The sequence below is a fragment of the Pollicipes pollicipes genome, unplaced genomic scaffold, assembly GCF_011947565.3.
Source record: "Pollicipes pollicipes isolate AB1234 unplaced genomic scaffold, Ppol_2.1 Scaffold_7231;HRSCAF=8579_pilon_pilon_pilon, whole genome shotgun sequence".
Classification (NCBI taxonomy): Eukaryota; Metazoa; Arthropoda; class Thecostraca; order Pollicipedomorpha; family Pollicipedidae; genus Pollicipes; species Pollicipes pollicipes.
Window position 1 is genome coordinate 11,061,427 of NW_023597034.1, and position 24,364 is coordinate 11,085,790.

The 24,364-nt window shown below is 49.0% G+C and overlaps 1 protein-coding gene across 1 annotated transcript in view; it reads right to left on the reverse strand.

The window, feature by feature from the left end:
• LOC119109550 (titin) overlaps positions 1 to 7,400 on the reverse strand; it is a gene marked incomplete at its 3' end in the record, with an annotated part of 117,801 nt that extends 110,401 nt beyond the window's left edge. Inside the window, 1 exon segment of the mRNA XM_037233219.1 lies at positions 6,527 to 7,400. Within this exon segment, the coding sequence (XP_037089114.1) occupies positions 6,527 to 7,250 (724 nt within the window). The 5' untranslated portion in view covers positions 7,251 to 7,400.
• Between the last annotated feature and the right edge of the window lie 16,964 nt (positions 7,401 to 24,364).

The window sequence follows — 24,364 nt, forward strand, 5'->3', positions numbered from 1 at the left end:
CTAGACAGCCGCAGCACGGCTGTACGATATTTCCGCAAAGGTTTGTAATACCCTTTTCCCTGTAGCCCCCATGCCCTAGAAACAAGTAACTTTTTGTACCCAAGCGATTTCAGGTGATCTTGAAAACTAGTAATTTCTAGGGGGCAGTATTTTGATCGGAACTTTTTCATTCGTCAGCATTCTTAACTACTTGGAGCGTGCAACAGCAAGGCAGTCTGAACGCGGAAGCTCTTAATACTTATTCGGTGAGAGCACACCGACCCACAAGCCATTTCCACCCAATCATGTCTCCACACGGCGGTCGACGTGAGCAGCGCTCCTTGCTGATCCATTTTCGAAGACGCGCTGAGCTGAATCTGCTTGAGCCCTCGCGCACAGTTTACCTCCGAAGTTTCTCCTGTTTTAGCTTTTTTCGAGAGGGCTGATACAGTGTAAGAAAAAGGCCGTTTTTGAATATGCCATCAGAAATTCATCCGACAGAACTCGGCCTTCTCTTTCTCAGACACTTAACAGTGGAGCGTTCTCTACCAAACTCCCAACCGTATTCGCGCTGCGTCGCGAGCAGCGCCCAGGACGGGCCGCGTACTAACCCACGACCTTGACACTGCGGCGTGCGCGTGCGGCCGGCGTCACCTCGCCCCCCAGCACTCACCGTTCGTAACTCGGTGGTTCGCTGTCGCGGGCGGGCCCGGCCCGGCGCCGCGTCGGCGCCTGTCACTCTCGCGCGCTCACCCACCGGCCTCGCTCGTGGGCCCCCTCTGCGCAGGTACACCAGCGTCACCAGTGCGGCCGCACCACCCGCGCGCCACCGAGTGCCGCTGCGCCAGCTGACGCCTCCCGCCGCCCCCTGGACCGGCCCGCTGGCGCAATGTCTCACTTGCTTTGATCGGTCATTGGCGGTAAATATAGCCCGCGGCGCGGCGCGCCTGAGGCGCCACCTCCGCGCGAGGAGGGGTCGTAAGGGCAAGGCCGCTGATTGGCGAAGGCCCGGTGGAGTGTTGCTTGGATGACCGTTATATTATAATATTATTTGTTTCTTATTGCTTGTTTTCTCCGGTTTGGCTGAACCTGAGTTCTTGCTACGCAAGCCCTGTTGCGGGACACTTGATACCACATGGTCAAAACTATTTGATAATTCCCCTAGTATGCTTAACAGAAGGCGCTGTGCTGGGAACCTTGAAGGAGTATACATATCCCCCTGCTGCAGACATTTGACTTCCTTGACGAGTAAATTTGACGCCTTGGGTGGGTGCGAGCCACTTGATGGTGGGCACATGAACTTACTGTTGAGCCTTCGTCGTGACACGGAGTCGGCGTACTTTCCACCATCCCGCCGAGAGGGCGCGATGCTATGATGGACATTCAAGGCACGGGTGGAGGCATCGTAGTGCAAACTCGTCACCCCGCAACAGGCTGCAAGAGCTTCACTCGATATTAACTTTGCATGTCCTCACCTGCGATGTGAGTATTCGCCGTGTTATATTTGTCGTTAAGGCATACGTTATACGTTGCGCTAAGCATCATTTGAACGGCACGCAAAACGTCCTGAGACATCAGAACACTCTAACAAGGCTATGTTCGTCATGTGTGCGTTACTTTCAAAAATGTAAAAAAGTCCGCTAACAGAAGCCTCATCAGCCAAACCTAAGCACCAAGAAAGCCCTTCCACTGGCTGGTTGTCGTCATTGGTTACTGAGTTGGAGCTTGACAATGAAATTTTTTTGGGACCGGACTCCCCAGCCAACACTTTCAGAGGAGGAAAACAAGAGGATGAACAGGAGGGCGAAGAAGAGGGGGCCAGACTGCACCACCTCTTTGTCTGCACACTCCTTCCACCACCGTGTCAATAGTTGGTTGAAGACAAAACAGCTGCAGAATGCTACTATTTTCAGGCTATAACGAGCGAGGCCGCGTGTCAAATGGGCTGGCATTCAGCAGCGCATTTTAGCTTGAAATACACGGTTCAGCCCAGATCAACCGTCTCGCCCTCTGGAAGCCAATATCCTGGTACCTATGTCACAATTATATGTGGTTTCCAGCAGTAAAAAGTGCAGTTTTTGAACAGTTGAGCTGAATACAAGTTTAGGAAGTTTTGGACAGGCCGTCCAATCAAACGAGATTTTCCTACCACATTGCTTGAGCAAACTGCAAACAAACTGCAAACAAACATCCAACTTGAGCCAAATGTTATCCTCATTCGAGCAACGGCTGAGGCGTAAAATTCTCGGAAGAAACATCGCGAAAGAGAACACGGCACGGAAGAAGCCAGATCTAAGTCTGACCTACGACGTCGAAACGACAGGAGAGCGGCACATTTGGGCAGAAAAGAGAGCGGGTACTGGTGGTAAAGAAGTGTGGGTGCATGCATGCGTCTCTGAGACGCTTTCTTGCGTTCCAACGCAAACCACGGTTCGCACCGTTTCGGGAAATTTTAGCCCTATTTCTGTGCAGCCTTTTTATGCTGATTCTGGGCGGGGAGCCACTTGCCTTCTCCGGCACTGGAGATATTTTTGGTAGACATTTCAGCATAGGTTGAAACGATTTCTCGTTGCATTATTTACACCATAATTAATTAATAATATTTAACGTGTCAGAGCGCAGTCAGGAGAGATAAAAAGGAGGCGATGTAAAACACTTCACAGCGGTAGTGCTTGCAGTATCAACTTCACAGTACAGGTCCGTGTTGATACAAACCATTTTAAGCCTCCTGGATAGACCGTGTTAGAAACATCCGAATCGCACGATCACCTTGTCAGTAACACCATACTGTTGGGTGTTCAAATAAGCCAACACTCAATGAGTTCAACACAGAAATTACCATGAACTTATCTTCATAGCATCATAGCCAGTGGCGCACTTTGACAATGCACCTCTTTATGTTTCGTAGGCGGATCTACCATTCAGGACATAAAGATTGGAGGGCTGACTCCGAAAATGTGTCCCTGCATCCGCTTTTCGCACTTCAATGTTTCCGATTATGCACAAGGATATCTTGAATGTTGCAGCAAAGTATCTTACCTGCATAGTGAGCGTACATGGAGCATGCCAAATATAAGTTCTTACAAGATACCAAAACAATCCCTCCGAAAAATATGGAGGTGCTTGTGGCACATGTATAAATATACAAATTATATCACCAGATGTAATCTCACATCAGGAAAAGTCATCACGTTTCTAGAACCTTGCTCAATGCCTAAAGAAATGCGTCACGAAAAAACTTCAGAGAGGTCAGAATCGTTCCCCACTCAGACAGGAATAGAGTTAAGGATTAAGGTAAGATTTCGACAATCAAAGCAGACCCAAAACCAACTGCATGACGTAAGCGAATGTACCGTCCAACAAGCAGTAAGCGATCGCAACACTGACCGACGCACAGATGCGCCTGCGATTGACTCGGAGACAAGAAATGACACATTTTTCTTAACCGTGCCCATATACAATAAACAGCTCAAATCGACCAATATTCACCCAAATATAATCGTGTTCCGCAGTATTTTGGCCCGTTACCAAAGACATAAATCTCGAGAAATTGATCGAGTTCGCCGACGAAAATTGCCGAGCCTGGCCGGATGCATATCGAGCCAGCTTTCCAACAATCCATCTCTGAAGGTGTATCTATGTTCGATGGCTGGGAGTCGGATTCAAAATAAGCAAAAAGTGTAGAATATATCTGGGTTTCAGCTTTAACTCACTTGAAAGACGCTCTGCGAAAAAACAATCGGAATTATTCGGTGTTATGACTGGTCTTCAAACGCATTGTGATGGAAGTAACTGGCATTGCAGTATACCAGGAGATCTGGTCAAATGCCGCTATCAAGCAAACATTGTTACATATTTTGAGAACAAAATGCTTGAAATCGAAACGCACTTGTGCAGCCTAAGTGAATGTCTTGGAACCCACATACATTTAATTTCGTCAGCCATTATGCATGACAAAATTTAACTGAATTACCAGGAGGTATGCAGGTGATCTCAGGGATGGTAAGCATCCCATGAAAAGTGTCGGGAGCACACAGTGACATTGGCCGATGCACAATCATCCAGCCGTTACAACAAAATATCATGAACTCGCCTTCTTCCATTAGAGGCTTCCACAGGTAGGATTTCATTTTTATAGCCTACCCGTTACTCGTGGAGTTTGACCGTACCTGCTTGTGTGCCATTCGTTATCAGATTAACCAGCCAGTTACCCACTTGGTTACCATTTTCACAGCTTTACTTCTCGTGAGGGAGGACATTATGAGATGTTTAAGCCTAGGCCCAATATTTTTGCTTCGACAATGCAGGTCTCTGGATAACTTTGGTGATGAGTGAGTTTAGCACAGGCATTGATAGTATCTAAGTATCTGGCTCACGGTTCCGAGCCTCCTGCCTGTGTCCACAACTATACAGGTAATGCCCTGAAAGTATCTTCCCAGTCCAGCCCCGTTACCTGTTTCTTTTTATGGGTAACCAGAGGTTTATCCATATTGCCAAAGCCTCTACCTTCAATACCATTGTTCATATGCAATTAGTGCCACTTGATTGACGGCGACAGAAGCCTTCAGCAAGTTTCAAGCCTGTTGCAAACCAGGTAGAAATGCACGCACACGGTTGGAGCTAATTTCCTCTGACGTCGGGTGCACGTTTGGCAAGTGGGTGTTGTCGGCCTGCGTCAGCCGTCGGCACCTATTATGCCGGCTCGACGGTGACTGTATGTTGGCGGCTGTACTGTCTGGCGGCATGTTGGCGGCCGTACCGTCGGTACCGTCGCGTCCTCCGTCGGCTCGGACGCCGCCACACTGCGCATGCGCCAACCCCAGCCCGGCAGATTTAGACCCATGATCGCATTTCAGCACACCTTATTTGGGACAGATTTGCATTGAAACCGACTCAAAAGGAGAATTAATGAGACCGCCTTGTTTTGTCCATGTCCAATATAAGCAAGGGCTGATCGACTGGAGTGGATGGAGAAAGATGGTGTCGGTAAGCGACGATATTACGAGTCATTTGAGCTAAACGTTGAAGGAAACCGTGTTAACGCCTTGCAAGCGTTAACACATGTGCTAAGCCTTGAAGCGAAATCATCTCAGTGTTGACATAGACACTGGGATCTGCACTCTTAGCATTGACATCAATCTTTCCAACGCATGCAAAACGATGGACATATAACTGCTTTTTACAGTTTATCGTCAAGGGGGTCTTACCGTGATCATCTGGCGTTAATTACTGCCATATCTGAGACAATCGCTCTGTAACTGTTGCACATTCGACACTGTCGCCATGTTAAGGTAAAAACATGCGCAATTATTATTGCGTTAATCGTAAGCGCCTGCCGAACAGAAAGTACCTCAAGCAGAAAACAGCTCCAAAACTTTCTACGTCTTGACTCAACAATTTTTGAGGGGTCAGTCACTTTACCGCTTCTTTCAGTATTCAAAAGGTACTGACAAAACCTTGCACTGGTGACGATGCAGATGCGTCTGACAAAATGCACATCCACACTTCAGCGTCCCCTCAGAGACGACTCGTGTAAATACAGTGCTTCGCCGCGAGGGCAATTACATTATTGGTGAGTGAAGGACTAGAGAGAAATCGAGCAAGCAAAGTTATACAAGTGCGTGCTAAATTTTTGCAAGGACAATAAAATATGTCCTTTTACCAGGAAAATGTGCCATGATTAACAAAGCTCGCACGTGGCAATGTCAGTTACCTGTCATGACGTATTCACTTGCGAGCACTCAAGCCCCCATATTTGCACCCCGTAAGCCATGCGCTTCGACGGTAGCGACGTATTGCATGGGGTTATATCGCGCCGCTGCCCAATGGACGGTGGGTTACCGATGAATACAAGGTTAGACGCCCGCTGGGTATGACACGCTAACGGCTTCCACGCGGTACTCTCTTCGAGATTCGTCTTGAGAAACTGGCAAGCATCATGTGCTGTCTTCAACCTTTTGATGCGCACAATTTCTTATGACCCAACACTAAAAATCTTGACTGCACGTCATGAAAATCCAGCAGGCTGACACTTGTAAGAGCTTAGAACCTTGCATCAGGCTAAGAGTTCCGTGATATCCAGTTATCCTGACTCCTCCCGTGCTAGTCGCACGTCTGACCAAACACGCCCAGACACTCAAGCGAATCAGAGGCACGCCTGCAAAGTTCGACGACACTAATGCAAAAGCTGCGGATGAGCGAAGATAAATGTGCTTGGCGAAAGGCACAGACGGCTCACCAAAACATGCCACGTTCTGCGGAACCGAGTAGCAGCAGCAAGCCGTCGGGTGGCTGATACCACGACCAGAAACTGCTCATATTTGATAGCATAAATCGAGGCTCGAATAGAACGTGATATTAGCTGTGGCCACGACAGCATGCAAGCGGACACAACGACCGAACAAAGGGAAGAATAGTTATATCTTGCTCCTGCGGAAGTTCCTGTGGTCTAGTCCTGCAGGAAATTTTTGGATAAAGCGGAGCCAAGAAAACCATGAGCAGACCATGCCAAAAGGTCTAAACACCTGCTCTGGACAGAGTCGCGTACCTTGCTGCTGCGTCTGCTGCTGCTGCACCACGCGCTGTTGCGTCTGCTGCACCACCTTCTTCTGCGTCACCTGCTTGTGCACCCGCTGTTGCGTCTGCTGGGTCTGCTCGCTGACTTGCGTGTTATCCCCCTGCTGCAGCAGCTGCGTCTGCTGCGCCAGCTGTTGCTCCGCCATCTGCTTCATCTTCTCCTGCTGCTGCTGTGCTAGCTGCTGCATTTGCAGCTGCTGCTGTTCCTGAATCTGCTGTTGCTGCTGCAACATCAGCTGCTGCTGCTGCTGAGGCATCTGGATCATCGTGGGCGGTGCACCACCAGTGGTGCTGCTCGTGCTCGTGCTGCTCTGCTGTACGGAGCTCTTCTGCTGCACGGTGCGCTTGGAGGTGACGCTCTTTGTGGTGGAGCTCAGGCCGTCGTCGCTCTGCTGCTGGCTGCTGCTGGACTCCTCGTTGACCTGCTGGTGCTGTCTGGCCTGCTGGCTGCTCTTGGTGACGCTGCCGGGCGCCTCTTGCACAGACTGCGACTGCTGCTGGAACTCGTGCTCCTGCGTCTGCTGCTTGAGGTGCCCGCCGGCGATGTTGGCCTCCATGAGACGCGAAGCGTCCCTCGTCTGCTCGTGCGTCTCGCCACCCGGGATGGCATAGCTCTCTGCCGACTCACTGTGCGAGCTTTGCTGTTTGGTGATCTCGCCAGAGACCGGCTCCAGCTTCGCCAGCTGCTGGCTCATGGCGACGGCGGGCCCGCTGCGGCTGCGGCGGCGGCGGCGGCGGCGGCGGCGGCGACACTCGACGGCTCCTGGGCCCCTTCGAAGCGGTGCGCGGCGCCCTGGCCAACGAGGCGACGGCGTGAAGCGCGTCCGCGGCGTTCCGTACGCGGCCAAAAGCGATGGAGGAGTGGCGCCGGGCGGCCGTGGCGGCGCGGCGACAGTTGGTCCGAACTAAAGCCGGCGCTCCGGCCAATCACACGCCCCCACGCGCGGCGAACCGGCCGGCGCCGCCGCTCGCAGCTGCTTCTGACTCACGCTAGCGGATGTGGTGTTAACACCTTGCCACGTTTCGCCGCTGCGCCGGCATTTTGCTCTCGCTAACATAAGGGCCGCCGGAATCGCGCGGAGACACGCAGGATTGTCAAAGAACACAAATAGACCGTCGGCGCCGCCGGTCGTCGGGACGCAGCGGACCTCGAGGACACCGACCGCCGCAGGGCATACGGGGTCGACCCGACGCCGTCGCCATCGGTCGTGTCTTTTGCTGGCGTCGTTGGAAAGTGTTTGCGTTATCATTGATCAGCGACCGTGCACAGCCACCGTGATTAATGGGATGTTTATGTTGGGTATGCAGTGTTCAATAAAAAAAGCTTATTGTTGACTGTCGGCATTGAGTTTGTCCGTGCAGGAGATGTAGTAGGGTTTACCCACCGTTTCAACTTCTGTGCCGGCTAGTTTTGACTGGGGTTAATTTGCTGCCGAGTGCTGGTGGAAAGTTGGCTCTCGCGCGGATCCACCGCGAGGCATTCCTGTGTTCCGCCCACCGGCCAAAGCGGGTTCGTTGCCAACGGTAATCCCCGTGACAACTGACCCCCGACTCACGGCCGCCGGTTCTCGTTCATCACGGCCCATAAGGAAAATTTGCCACTCGCCCGCACCACAATATTTTCCCGGCGCGCTAAGCACCGCGGTGAGAGCGTGAGAGACAGGTGAGCGCACCTCTCCCAGAGAAGAGCGCGACGACAGGCGTGATGGGCCCAGCTGTCCTGTCAGTCGGAGGACGTCAAACAAACCTCGCGGCCTTCTGACAACAGCAAAAACCGCACTCCGGCGGTCGGCGGTGGCGCAGAAGACCGGCAGCTGCGCTCAAAAACCTCTCGGTTGTCTTTCAGGCCAGTGGCCAGGCATGGAGTGCATTAGCTGAACACAGGGAGGCAGGAACACAGGCTCAGCAGAGCTATCTCAAGTGGATCTAAGCCAATACAGGCAACAGCTAGCTTGATGGAATAACATGAAATGATCAGAAATCCAGTAAGTGAATCGACAACCAACCAACAAACGAACCTGGGAATGCCACATAACCATGCATGTAGCATTGCTGTGTTCATAGTGAAATTAGGTCAACAAACAAAAGCGGAAAGTAATAAATAAAGTTAATATTACTGAGTGTTGATAAGCGAAAAGAGCGATTGGCTCACCACGGCCCGTGACTGATGATCAGCTGGCTAATCAGTCTGCATCGTGAAACAGGAGCATGGTTCATTGGGAAAGTCTAGTACGACTTGGCATGATGTAATTACCTAACGCAACGACGCTGAGATATGCGACCCTGACCGACGGGGGAACCAAAGACGGAAATTGTTCTATCTTAGCTGCCACGCCGAAAAAGGGCTCGTGTGCATCTACGTTTAGGTTTGTATATCGAATATCGTTTTTTAGACGATACGTTCATACGTTCATAATTAAGATTGTTGTCTGGTATATGAGATAGCCCATGCTCATAATAATAGAAAAGGCCGAAAGGGCGAGTCTCGACGAAGCCGCACAGTGAAATAATTTTATCATTCTTTGGGCTATATTTTGACTATGATGATCATAGCCTGCCTAATTCACCTCAGCATCAATAAAGGGCTTATTAAGACTCCAGGTATAATCGGGACCAATGTGTATGCATAATCGGTGAAAGTACGTGAAATATCCTCCAGACGCCATTTGTAATACGCTCTGGGGCTGCATGTATCATAATCCGCTCTCAGGCTTGTTTGTCATCGACTTCACATCACTCTGGCTTCAGGGCAATGCCGGGACATATGTCGCCTACGGTGCTTCAGTACGCGATTGTGACAGTCTAGCACAACTTGATTTACTTGGCTCCCTCGCGTTATATGACAGATCGGTAACTGCTGCGCTTCGTATACCGCCTGACAAACATATTGGGTATCTTGTACTGGCTTAACTCTCTCTTTGTTGTTAATTCGCTGTTCATGCTTGCACCGACATTTGCAAAAGTGGTTTATTCACACGATGACTATCACCGTTCCAGTTTAATCGTCTCACTGAGTATGAGAATCTGCCAGAATGCTAGCCAGCTGTAGACTATCCTCCACGGGAAATCCAGCTAGCCATCCGTAGACTATCCCTCCAGGGGATATCCAGCTAGCCACCTGTAGACTATTCCTCCAGGGGAAATCCGCTCCTTAAGCTTTAAGAAACTTCTTTTGTAGCCCCAGAAGGCACCATCGGGAGCGAGGGGGAGGGCTTGCAAGGTGACCATTCTTTAGCGGACTGTGTGTCGGTACAAGTTCACTGAGAGAGAAGAGCAGATAAGTAACTCCCAGCCACAGTGACCTGACGGGAAGTCAAGCGATGCAGTCATGTTAGAGGCGATCAGCGGTTGCGGTCCGTGGCAGCTCTCTAAGAGAATGCGGCGACCGCGGCGAAGCCGCCGCAAACAGGCTCCTGGGCTAACCTGTGATAATCGCGACGATGTTGGCCCCTGGATTTTGTAGATTTATAAACGAATATCTAACCTGGATTGACGCGATCTAAGAAGCGTGGTTCTACAAGGGTGCATTCTGCTCAACATGGAGTATATATTGTAGCAGAGAATATCGGTTACATTACGTCACTTCGGTTTTCGAATAAACGGCATTACTCAGACGCCCTAATGACGCCAAAGCCCTGATTTCACCCAGCTTCCAAGCAGCCGGGTCACGAATTACTTCGCCCGTTGATTTAAGAGCGAGCCGGCCGTGTTAAATTTAGAGGTTGCTCATCGTCCGCACACTCAGAGACCGGCGTCAGCGGCGGCGTCACTTCCCCGCCCATGGGCACATCATCGCCGGGCAGCAGGACCCGCTGAAGCGCGCGACGCTCGTCTGCATGGTCTCCTGGGTCCACCGGCTGGAGGATAAATAAACGGCGCGACGGCAGAACGCGCCAAGAGCAACGTCACTGGGAGGCGGCCGACCCGCCAGCGGCGTCAGCGTCCAGAGCTCGAGCCCACGCCGGACCCCGGCGGTCAGCCGCCAGCGGCGTCAGCGTTCAGAGCTCCAGCCCACGCCGGACCCCGGCGGCCAGCCGCCAGCGGCGTCAGCGTTCAGAGCTCCAGCCCACGCCGGACCCCGGCAGCCAGCCGCCAGCAGCGTCAGCGTTCAAAGCTCGAGCCCACGCCGGACCCCGGCGGCCAGCCGCCAGCGGCGTCAGCGTTCAAAGCTCGAGCCCACGCCGGACCCCGACGGCCAGCCGCCAGTGGCGTCAGCGTTCAAAGCTCGAACCCACGCCGGACCCCCGACGGCCAGCCGCCAGCAGCGTCAGCGTCCAGAGCTCCAGCCCACGCCGGACCCCGGCAGCCAGCCGCCAGCAGCGTCAGCGTTCAGAGCTCGAGCCCACGCCGGACCCCCGACGGCCAGCTGGCTGGCCAGGCCGCCGCTCCGGGCAAAACGGGGACATTCGGACGTGAAGCTAAAGACGCTGCGGTCATGGCGATTGGAGCAGGGTTGAATTGGGGACTGCCACTTCGAACTGTGGATCCGTCAGGTGGTGTCTCCGAATACAAATCCCAAACCACGCTAATGCGTATGATATATTGCTTTGACTGAGGAGCTATGGACGGAATGGCTCCTGACATGAATCCCCGGAAAGTAAATGAGTAGGTATATCGAGTGTGTCAATCTCAGCTTAGAGGCGCTGGGTAGCACACGCATAAAATGTGCTATAGCAGTACTGTAGCACTTCTGTATAATAGGTCATACCAAACAGGAGACTTACATTTGTTTCATAAAACATGCAAACAGGTTTGTTCTCTCTTCCGTTCGGTGCCTTGTCATGGGCCCCCACTACGTAGTGACCATTAATTCAGTGGTCTTCACATATGTATGATTAGACCCTGGGGGAATCGCTAAGTACTTAACACTGACATTCGCCACATGACGTTTGCACTGAGGGATCACGATCCACTTGGAAGCTGGTTTCCACCCACCTGAAAACAACATCGGAGGCTTAAGTTCGAATCGCCAGGTATTGGAAAATCCGGCAGGTGCTGGAAATTCCCACTGACGGAGACAACTTTGATAAATCATTATTTGGACCGAGGCCAGGTTGATACAAGCATAATCAATAATCCCCGTATCAGACCGCTGTTCCCTAACACGCACTCCAGCGCCGCAGCCAGCGACCTGGAGAGTGCGCTGGGGGCGAGTGGGGCGGCGGGGGCGTCGTCGCGACCTCAGTACGCGTCATGTCTGCTCGCGGCAAACCGCGCAGAGTGGGCGACCCGCCGCGGGGGCGACTGGGAGAGGAGGGCGCCGCTTGGCAGCCACCCCAAACAAAATACGGCCCGGCAAAAATAAACCACCGACGGTGGTGGCAGGAATGCAGGCGCTGCCAACGGCGGCCAGACCGTCACACTAGCGACATCTCTGAGCGGATCATCTCCCCAATGTGGTTACGACGCTGGTTGGGGACCGAAAAGCTCGGTTTTGATAGTTCACTAAGAAAGCCAAGTAATCTAGGAGATATATGTATTGCAGTTATGTAATTTTCTTTACTCAAAGCTGCAAGAACTTTGATTCTGTGACCAGGCGTTACATTGTCAGCACCAGCTAGACAACTTAGAACTGTTCCACCCCTCATATCGTTCGTCGCTTTGCTCTCGGTTTGTCGCAGACGCTTTGTTTCTAGGCATTGGAATGAACGGCGAAAAAGACCTGCTACGTTTAACGCTTTTGTGGTAATTTTCTACAGAAGCGCTTCTGTATTTATAGCCTTGGGCCGTGGTCACCAGCAGACTTGCGCGTGCTCCAGGGACGGGTTCAAATCGGTTCTGGAATCAGTCGACTTTTCGTTAAGTCAAAAAGAACCAATTTTTCAGAATTCCCGTAAATCTGGGCAAGTCTAAGTTTATTCAACCACATTTACTTATACCATGCAGGAGTTGACTCAAACGTAGATTTTAAGCGATAGTCTTATTGGATTGCTGTTATATGGACATGTGCAAGAGGTTGAATAGTAATTGCATTTCCGTCGGATAATTAAGCTTGTGTCCTTTCACCTCCGTAGACTTTTATGTACACCATAAAACCATTTGCCTATAAAAAGTTGTTGCCGAAATAGAATATAACATAATCGATTCCGATGTTAAAAGCGTGCTTTCTGCCGCCGATCATATGTTCGTTGTCTGGGCCCTGCTCCCGTCCGCCGTCGGCGGCCACTGCCCTGGCCCGGCTGTCTTCCACATGTCTGACTGCGAACTGGTCGTATGGTTGCTTTGTTGCATATTTCTGGATAAGCATTACTTGGTGTGGGAAGCATATGTTGGACACCTGCAACAGCATCTTTTTCCGAATAGGCTCCGGGAAGCTGCCTGCCTTAGGTATAAACTGGGGTAACGGACATTTCGTTGTCCATCATTCAACATAGACGACTCGATCTGCTTTCGCGTGTAGGTAGGGGAGTAGCCAGAGCCTTGCCAAGGAGGGACACTGGGTGGACGTAAGCCCCTCTTATGGTGATCCCCAAAGCTATGCTCGGATAGCTTACTTACTAGGGGACACAGTTTTCTATGTTTTATCGTTATTTTGCCTTTTAATCCGAACAGAAACCAGAAGCCACCGTGAAATTAATTCTGTTTGCATCTTGAAGTCAATAAACTGCGGAAATTAGGCGCCAAGCGACCGCATGGAATAAGCCACTGGCGCCCTAAATTTGCAATGGTTTAGTGGAGTCCCTCTGAACCGTTAGAATTCAGACGTTTTCAGGGTTTTCCGGGCTCCACAGACATTAAGAGCATCGCGAAGGTAGCTTAGATCGATTTATTTGATCGCAAGTTGAATATGAAATTTTGATGGCAGGTCGAGTGGTCAACAATATGCATTAACACGCCCAAGCCATGCTTACCTAGAAATGGTCACCATTCAGTCAGAATCGACTAGTGATGCAATTTATGTAACGTGTTTTTTAACACGTGCGCTTGCAAACGTTAGCAGCAAAAATCTCGGCACCAGGCGTTGCAGTCTCCATCGTCCGCGAAGCGTTAGCCCTGCGGTTAATTTTTAGCCGTGGCTCGCCGGTGGACGAAATTGATAACGCCTCTGAAGAATTGCCGTTGGACACTTAAATCGATTAGTAATACGAATTATGTGACATAATTTTGAGCACGCGCAACCGAAAATCTTAGAAACAAAACCCCGACTTCGGGCGTTGCCGTCTCCGTAGGCCGCGCAGCGTCGGTCCACCAACTAGCACTGGGCCGTGGCCAACGGGTGGACGAAAATGAAGACCCTTCTGAAAGAAGTACCTTTGAACGCTTGATGACATTAAATCTTACATTAAGAAGGCAGTCTGGGCGCATACTTCACGTGTGCGATTTTTAGACTGATTATAAGAACGGACTGGCCTTGAAAACACCGCAATGTGGGGCTGAAATCTGGTGGTGGAATTTGCAGAATAAAGGTAGCATTTCTATTTTTCGTGCTTTTGTCACCATCAATCTGTCCGGAAGACAGATTGACACGGCACCCGCCGTCTGGTGGCACTTGCAGTGGCCGAAGCCGTTCGGTTTTACGGAAGCCGTAGCCCAGGCAATCGTTGTTCTTTCTCTGGAGGTTGCGGGCGGACATGTTCAAATCTTTTTATGTAATTTGTTTCACTACTCCACCCTGAAAGAATAAACGTTCTCAGGCAAGCATGGGATGACCTTTTTAAGCCTATTTTGACCAACTTTATTCAACAATAATGAAATCCACACTCTACTTACAATAATGAGGTCCCTTATTTCCTCCCGAGCAAGGGGCACCTTGAATAGGACACCAGGGGCACAATACTGTTTCTGGTCAAGGGTGAAGGCCATCCCGTCCCATCGCGACGTGTCTTCTGGCTGTCATTCTGGCGACACGGGACGGGATCTCCTGGTCAATCTGAAGGCAATTAGAAGGATATATCGTATCGGGAGGCCTTCTTACCCGCGCAGTGGGCCCCGATCAGCACAGGGACCCTCACTGACGCAACGACATCCCTGATCCTCGCAGGTGGTCCAATGATTCACACATAGACCCCAGTTCCATGTCTTTCCCGTGTTCTTCAGATATATTGAGGACCCGCTGAACGTATATTGTAAATGAAAGGGGATCCCAAATTTGCATCAACATGGCTAATCCATGTTCATACGAAAATGTTCAAGATTCCGTCAGAATTTATTACTGATCAAAAACTGTGTGATATGGTTTTGAACATGCGCGCTCGCAAGTCACTGCAACAACCCCGACGCCCGGCGTTGCAGTCTCCATGGGCCGCACGGCGCCGGCCTTGCGGCTGTGACACTAACGATGGTCAGTAAGCAAACGAAAAAGATAACACATCTTGAAGAACATGGCTGGTGAAATATGCAAATCGGTATGTATGTTTAATGTGGTGCAAAAGTAAGCTAAACACAACCTTAATCTGAAAAATGTGGGGGGGGGGGGGGGGGGGAGGTCATGACTCCTTGCACTCCCTCTGTCCTTACACCCATCACTGAGTGCGCAGATTTAAAGCAAGGCCGCACACATTTCACTTTCATCCGGTGAGTTATGAAACTTGAGCTTATCAGCGAGGCTATTCCAGAGCAAGGCATTGTCTGCGAGGCAACTTAATACTCATTTACATGCTTATTCTCGGAAAACAAACATGAACAAAGTGTGAAATGGAAGCATAGAGATCCGGAATTCACACGCGTTGATAACACACAGACACTCCCGTCGCTTGGTGCGATACACAAATAATTAGCCCCTCGCTGTGAACCATCCACACTGAAAAAACTAATTGTCCAAAGATGACTTACATTTTCTTGTCAGTCTCATAGGTAAGACAGCAGTAATACCCTTATTCGTCGGATAAAACCAGGAGAATGGAGATTCAGTTGGGTTGATATTTATCGCTTGGCAACATGCCTTGATCGAAACAATAGCAGAGGAGGATGTTGCTAAAACATCAACCCAACCATATTTCCATTCTCCTGGTTTTCTCCGAGGAATAAGGCTATTACTTCTGTCTTATCTATGTGAATAATGCTCCTTGCTAATGCACTGAACAACTTACGTAACTTTCTCAGTCTCGGTTCATTCTAGCAAAATGATATTAAACTACCAAACGACCACAGGGGACGTAACGGTGGAATGCTGAGAAGATTTCACCGCCGAAGGATTCTTCGAAGAGTGTGTTTTCAAGTCTTGACTTCCATGGAGAATCAATAGTACGCAGTAGTCGTGACCGTGATTCAGAAACGTTAGATAGAAACAAAACCCAGGCCCAGCAGTCTGTCTTGGTGTACTGGAGACTGAATGATGATCTTTTCCAAATCAGGGCCATGTCCACACGTGTTCACATGTGCGCACATTCCCACACGTATTTTGGTACATAACTGAAAAAGGGCGGGGTCGCTGGCTGCGGCGAAAAACGTCGACTGACACTTTATTTTTAATCTAGACAGCTGCTTGATTTTCTCCAGTGTGGTCCCAGTTCGACGTAACTGAGCCTCTTAAACAGTTTGAGTGCAGCTGGCCCAGAAGCCAGAAGACTAGCACACGTCCTAATGGTGGATTAGTGAGACAACCACGTATATTGAATGTGTGCCATGCATATGTCCATGCTTTTTGTTAACATGTCTGACAGGATGTTAAGCAAATGATGCTAATGATGAGGATTGATATTGACCCAAATATTGGGACATTTGTCATTCAGTGTGCCCGCTTATCGCCAGCCTTCTCTCTTTCCAGAACAATTTATATGACTTAGAAACGCCCCCAAAATATCGCCTCGATACTTGATGAACATCAAATTATTGCTGTCGATGCAGCGTGATATAGTTGCCACTGCACAAAACTGAAGTAAATCCTAAAAGTAACGATGCATCGGTTTTCTGCCGGGCCATTGCTATCTCAAGGGCAAAAATGACCACAAACCATTCAAAACACATTGGTGATTATGCGACCAATGACCAATGATCGTGTTCAGATCAGGAACACGCGGCGTCAGCATTCACATCTAATGACGGATCTCCGGCATTGCAGCAAGACACTGTCAGTGTAGTGTTACTCTGAACATGCGAACGCCGGATGCCTCCTCGGATGTGTTACATTTCCTCTCATCATGTGAGCATATCAATGAGCGCCACATGTTCACAGGCATCCGACCACATCGACGTCCATTAACATAGCAGCACACACCAGCCGCTCCTGAAGACCCCTCCAAAACAAACGTGTTACATAACGCGTATTTAGAACCCGTGTTATGTAAGCCTGGTGCGGCCTGCATACCGTGCAGCGTTCTGCTTGAACTGAACGCGGATTGCAGGGCGTGGTTGGGCGTCCGGGCGTCTGGAGGCCAGCTTAATCTGATATATGCGCCTACGTCTTGGTCGTTTGCGCGGGGCAGCGTGTCACCTCATTGCTATTTCTTTTGGCAGCATTTTGCCTTCTATTCCCTGCAAGTAATTCAGATTTCGGGAAGTTGTCACCAATGTGCAGGGGCAGGAGCTGCCCGAGTAATCCAGCAATGCTCGGAATATTTGGCCGCCCGCGACACCCAGGGAGCTACATTTACTCCCCTGTTAATGTCTCGCTATAGTCGTCACGCCTAAGAGCTTAGAACGTCTATGGAAAGCTCTATGGAAAGTCTACGGTCGTATCGGTTAAGAGTTTCTTTGCTCACTTCACCCGTTACTTGTGAGGTTGTGCCCATGTTGTGCCCATACCAGCCCGCTCTCATTCGAAATCAGTTGTGCCCACACGTTTGCTCGTTTTCAGCACTTTATTTCTTAATTACCAAACAAGTTTTTTTAGGTGAGTATTCAACTAAACCTACTTTTTTACGTCAACGGATCCAAAACAGTGTGAAACAAGCTGAATAACGAAAAGAAGCGCGGAAAATCGCATTATGTTGTATTCCTTATAGCATTTACCCAACAGTTTGTAAACATTTACCGATACCCGTACCACACCCGTATCTTTCCAAAAATGTTCACCCGACCCAACCATCCCGCCACCATTCCATATGGGTGCCTACAGTTTCCCCCAACCGTCAAAGTCCACTACCACCGCCAAACGCTCCAGGAATGCCATCCGTGTTCACAACGCCTGATGACGCGACAGATCACGGCAAAAATATTATGGATGAATGGGTTGTCAGACAAGCGTTTGGCTAATTTGGTAGCTTTTACATTGATTTTGTAGTCTATAAAGATTCAGGAAAAAAATAAGATAGTAGGATTTTGAAACAAAAACGTTACGTGATATGAACCCTCGCCTGACGAGGAGGCTTCAGATGCATCTTCTAGCTTGCAAACGACTTTGAAAGTAGCACTTAAATTTTGGGTAGTTCAGTTTTTAGAATCTTACAGACCTTGTACAAATGGAAGTTTCTGAGCTTGAAATATCATGATCTATAATCTCGTTCGAGGTCATGGCGGTTTCATTGTGCTCAACTGATAAACAACATTTTTTTCTCACTGGAAAGGCACTCTTAAAGCTTTTTCCAGACTGCACCACTCTAAGCGCGTAGCTATCGTTTTGGTTGCCTTGCAAGGTCACTTTACAAAAGGTCAAGCTGGGTCAAATTTTTACCTTTGAGCCCAGGTTTTGAATTCTGAATGGAATACGATCTAAACGTAATGACACATAGTGCGCATCGTTGGGTTCATGAAATTTCTTTTTAACGTGGCCTTTCCCATTGATGAGGCTTCTTTAAGTCTTGATAAAAGCGGACAGACTGGAGCGACGACAGCTTTCACCGCTTTGACCTGACATGATATATCACAGACAGGTGTGCAGCCAGAGTTTGCGACGGGATTACGTAAATTACCATGGTTTGCAACGAGGAGAGCCTAATTTTTACGAGCGAGTCCCAGCCCCATTAAACGAACATGCGCGATGCGGACAGACTAACATCCACCGCAAACGCTGAGACGCATAGTACTTAGCGTATCAATTGCCTATCGACGTTGGTTTGCCCCGTTGCCTTAACACGCGCTCGGGTGGGTCAGAATGACCCCCGAAGGTTTTTCTGGAATGGTTTCCAAACAGCACGGCGTAGCCGCGCCAAATTTTGCGTAGCTGTAGACAATTAAATAGCAGATCGTTTGGCATAAAACATTTAGACTTACCTAGTAAGGTCACTGACCTTATGGCAGGCCAAAGTAAGGCCATGATTTCAGCAAAGGTAATTTCTAGGGAATCGTTCAATCTGATGCAACAACGGAGTGTTTGACAAAACCATACATCTCTGAAATGCTTTCTTACGCAACACAAATATTGCATGAGCAAATTAAGTTGACTGAAGGTCAGGTATGAAGGCCAGACCAAGGTCAAAACAATCCGTTTTATTACTCTGGAGCTTGCTGTATGGGATAGTTTTTGGTGCTTATATCGAATCTATTGATGACAGGAACCGCATTATACATCTTCCATTGACTTCTTAGAAAAAAGAACAGGTCATTGACCTAAGATAACCCAGGTTGACATTTTGTTTTCAGGAACATACTGCCTAGCGTAATCTTTGTCGCTTATTCAAATGCAAAACTCAAAGCAGTCTTGTATGATTTTGGTCACCATGACCTTCAAAAGGTCAAAGAAAGTCAATGACCTTAAATGAGCTTGTGACCCTTTGCGCTTAGAAACAGTTATCTGGGTTCTTGGGGCACTTTGGAGACCAACCTGGAATTTGATTTGGTTTGACATTTGTTAACCTAAAGGTCATGATAGAGGAATCTCAAACGTTGAACTAGGTGAGTTCACGTACAGATCAACACACCTTGTAAATTTGGTGTCTCTAGCTCTCTTAGTTTCCGAGATCTCAGCGGGTCAAATTGACCCTCATCGAAGCGAAGGGTACCTAGCCGGCCACCCGGGCGCGTGTTAAACAGTTGTTTCAGTTGCGCACTTTACACAGTCACACGGCTACAGGCTGGTATTGTTACCAAATTACGGCTGTTGGACTCTACACGTGGCTGTCCATGGTACTGAACACAAAAAGCTTTCTTTGATCACCAGATTCCGGAAGAACATTTAGTCGTGGCGTGGTGAAAACTGCGCTTGAGCCTGACGGGGGAGGGGAAAGTGGCTGAAGCCCATCAGATTCCCCCCTCTCCCTCCCTGGCTGCGCCACTGACCACAGGTCGCATCTGTCGACGTCCACTAGTGTCTATCTGATAAGATTTTCAAACAGGTATTCAGTGCTGCTTTCTGCGTTGTCGTAGTTAAGTGTCATGCTTAGTGCTGATATACCGGAACGGGTCCGTAGAATTATAATATTTCACCTAAAACCCTATTGACCTGCATAAAGAACACATTTACCACTGTTCATTACATTTAACTGATGTAATTTGACGATTTTTTTCCATACCATAATCTTCATGCCACCAACTCGTTTAGTTTTCAGGTTTTCAGCCTCAGCCCTGAAGGCCTCTTGTGGGGAAGTGAAAACGTTCCAGTGCGGCAAGGGTTGCGTAAGCTAAGTTGAGGTTAAGATCATATCAAGGTTAAGTCGCGTCAAGGTCCATTTGGGGTATTTTTAATAGTATTTTGATTTCTTTATGTAGCATGGCGTCCATGACCCGTGGTCACCTGACCGGTAGTCACGAATTTGCAACATGCTCAAGTTTGTCACAAATAGGCATCCCACATCAATCGGACTTTCATATGCCTACCTCGCAAAACCAATATATTTTTGGTATAAACAAAAATGGAGCCCAAACAAGCCCAAACACGAGTTATATAAAGGGGCTGTAACCTTGTGCACGTAAAATGAAGTGTGCAAGATTGTATCGTTTTGCTATACTTCTCACGTTTAGATGTTGGGTCAGGTTAAACGATGGTACGCCGTGTTTCCTAAGCAAAAGTAGGCTCTCATTTGCCTTCAAAGGGTAATGTGAAGAAACCGCTTTTTTGGATGAGTCTCCACCACCGTGACCTTGGAGCGTCTTGTATTTGAGATCTGAGTGCGACGAGCTTCGTACTTGCAAAACTAACGGGACTTTTGAACTGTTCTAACGTCTGCTCTCTTAGATGTAAAGCCCTGGTGGGTTGATGCGACGGAAACTCAGTATTTCAACTCGTGCGACCATGCACCCCGAATGTTCATAACGAACGCCACAATCACTGATGGCGCGCGTCACGTGACCAGCCACGCCTCGGCAAACACCGGTTAAAAACCTCAATGAAAATTCGAATTTGAAGAAAGATGCAATTTGAAACAATTTTTGAACCTTGTTTTACCTGGCCACACTCATCACATCACTAGCAATCTGCAGGCTGCACAACTGACACCCAGAGGTGTATTTTACCTTGTAAACCAATTCAGTCAGTTGGTAGGTGGAGGAGCTAGGCACCCAGGTGCGTTAAACGCCTGGCGCACCCCAGGGCATTGAGAGTGACGAAAACCCCAGCAGCATAAAACTGCCGGGATAGGTCAGAGGCGCCAGCAGGACAAGTAAGACACTGTAGGTTCTGAGGAATACCAGAAAACCAATGGATTTTCCGAGCAAGAGAGCACACGAGTGGGCTGGAACACTGGTGACATCAGCTTCCCGCTGTTATCAATTGTTTCTAAAAACACGACACGTAAGGTTCCTTATAATACACCATCAACCTCACACATCCGCGGTTCACCATCAAACTCAAACATAAGTGGTTCACCATCTAACTCAAGCATCAATTCAACTTGCGACCGCTAGTTGCTGGTCGATGACATTAGTGTTGAATCTTCTGAAAACTTGGCTTCTTTCCGACCTGCCTGAAGTTCAATGGCTAGTTTAACTGCATGTTCCTCTCTCTCTCTGCTGTTTAGACGTTTTGACCACCTGCCATTCACTTAATTCGGTGCAGTTTTGGTTCCGATTTTTAATTCGCGATTACCACGTTTGAACGCTTCCAGTTTTCATGCCGCGCATAGGTGGTCGCGAACGCTGTTTTTCATTTTTCGCGGGGACAAACGAATGGAGACGTGTAATGAGATGTATATGAGATCATCATGTAGCAGGATCCATATCTGCCAACGTTCTTTTTTTCGCGACGTTCCTTTCATCTCAAATGCCATTTAACACGCGCTTGGGTAGGTGGTCAAATTGACCCCCCGAAGGTGCTTCCGGAGCGGTTTCCGAACGGCGGAGCGTAGCCACGCCAGATTTGACGCAACTGTAGACAATTGAATAGCAGATCGTTTGGCAACAAAAATTTGATTTACCTTGTAAGGTCGCTGACCTATGGCAGGTCAAAGTCAGGCCATGGTTTCAGCGAAGTAATTTCTTGGGAATCGTTCAATCTGACACAACAACGGGGTGTTAGACGAAGCCATACATCTCTGAAATGCTTTCTTAGGCAACACAACAATTGAATGAGCAAATTGCATTGACCTAAGGTCAGGTATGAAGGTCAGACCAAGGTCAAACCAACCCGTTTTATTACTCTAAAGCTTGCTGTTTGGGGTAGCTTCTGGTGCTCATTTAGAGTTTATTGACAGCAGAAACCGCATTATGCATCTTCCATGGACATATCAGAGGTCAGATTAGGTCATTTATCTAAAACGACCCAGGTCAACATTTTATTTTTGGGAACATACTGCCAAGGGTAATCTTAGTCGCTTATTTAAATCCAAAACTCAGAGCAGCTTGTGTGATTTTGGTCATCATGACCTTCAAAAGGTCAAAAAAGGTCACTGACCTTAAATGAGCATGAAAACTTTTGCTTAGCAACGGTTATCTAGGTTCTGCGAGCACTTAAGAGACCAACCTGAAATTTGACCTTTTTTGACCTTATTTGACCCGAAGGTCATGACCTTGGAACCTGGAACTTTGACCTAAGTGAGTTTACGTACAGGTCAACACACTCTGTGAATTTGGTATCTCTATCTCTCTTAGTTCTTGAGATCTTAGGGGATCAAATTGACCCCCACCCGAGCGAAGGGTATCCAGCCGGCCACCCAGGCGCGTGTTAATAGACATTTACATTTCCAGGCCGTAGGTATCACCACTTCTCTAAAGCCAGAAAAGTTTATTTACCGCCTTCGCAGGAACGGATAAACATCTAATAAAAGGTCAAAGGTCAGCCCATAGGAAAATTACCAATCAGCGCCTGTTACTCTGTTGCAATGTTGTTCAACATTTGCTTCGAACACAACGGCAAATTTAGACTGTCCACGGCCATATAACATGATGGCGACGAAGAGCTTGTTCCTCCGTGGGTCTGGTGTCGGTAAATTGCGACACGTTCGGCAAGAGGAATTTAGGCATTTGCAACACACTCCGTCCACGATTCGATATTGGATGAGCCCTAAATGCCACGTACGCATACGAGCAAAACCCCGCAGTTGCTGCGAACTCCTCGTTAAGCCTTTAGTTGCTATTCTTTCTTACTGCTCCCCCCGTCTCCCTCTCCTTTCAAAATGTGCGTGCGATTTGACAAGTGAATAAGTAGCTTGGAGACGTAAATTGCAGATCATACAAGTACACCAAAATGCTGCTGATCCATCAGCCGCAAACAAAATATTACAGTTAATGTGTTTGTGTTGGGGTGCGTGGCAGTTGTGTTGGATAACTTTGCTAGAGACGGACCTCCACACTTCCATGGCGTGCGACTTTACGCATCCAGCATACACGAGATCCCTCGCGCCCCCTTTTTGAGCGTGTCACGAAGTATGAACTGGTACGCACACGCTCGCCGCCGGGAGCGCCGGTGTGGGGCGACCACAGGTCGACTCCGGACGATTCACCTTTGAGCTTCCAATGAGAAGTCCGGTTTGTCAACCTTGCCCTGATTCGCCCGTTAGCGTGACGCGGACTGATCAGGGGGTGGGGCGATGCGATACCACCTGATGTTTTCAAGCTAACAAAGATGGAGCCCCGTGATAACGAATAAGTGGATTGGTATCAATGAGATCTCGCACTTGATAAATTGTATGCTGCTGCGTCAATAATTAGCCTCATTGCGCCTGAACTAAAACAATTTTTTCCTGAAAACCGCGCTATTTTAGTTTTGCAGACCAATATGTACGAAACCATGACACGTGGTATCATGACACAGAGACGACTTTTCGTGTAGTGCTGAACACATCAACATGTAGTTTGTGTATTCTGATGTATTTGTCATGTAGGGCTGCGTTAAGGTAACGATGCGATGCGCGATGGGAGAGTTCGTCTGTTGCTACCCGCCGCCCGCGCCGGCCGTGGGTTGCCGCGGAGCGCTCTTAAACCGTGGCTACTTACCAGAATGACAGAGATGCATTTCAGTGTACAAAAACACGCGCAATGAATACCCCTAGGATATTTAAAATTGATGCAAGATACCCATGCTGGCCACATATTTTTTTAGAAATTTCAATTTAAAGGAACGCTCGCCCCCGGCCCTCACCAGGGCGAGGGCTAATAGAGCTGGATCTGGATAGTTTGTTAAGTTAAGATAAGCCACCTGGTAACATAAACCTAAGAATGCTTTTCGTAACGAAAAGGGTCAAACGCAACCTCCGCATGAGACCAAATGTGTTGTCCATACCTGAACGCTAAAGTGCTAATACAACTGTGCAACTGACATGGCCGACAGCCGCCGGCGGTTGCCGACCGACATTGCGCTTCAACCTTGTTTGCGACTTCCGAGGACAGCCTCCCAGACAACCAAAACCAGACTCGTCGTCCGGGCCCGCAGTCCCCCGGTGAGCGGCGATTCCTTGCCGATCAGAGGTGGCCCTCTCACTCGCTCCTCCACAGCCCGGTCCGCCCTCCACGGCCGGAGTTCGCCGTAAGTTGTGTGGCGCTGAGCAGTGCTGCGAGGCTGGGGCGTTGTCTTCGCCCATCCAGCGATGGATGAGCCGTTTGCCGCTTTCAGCTGGGTGTC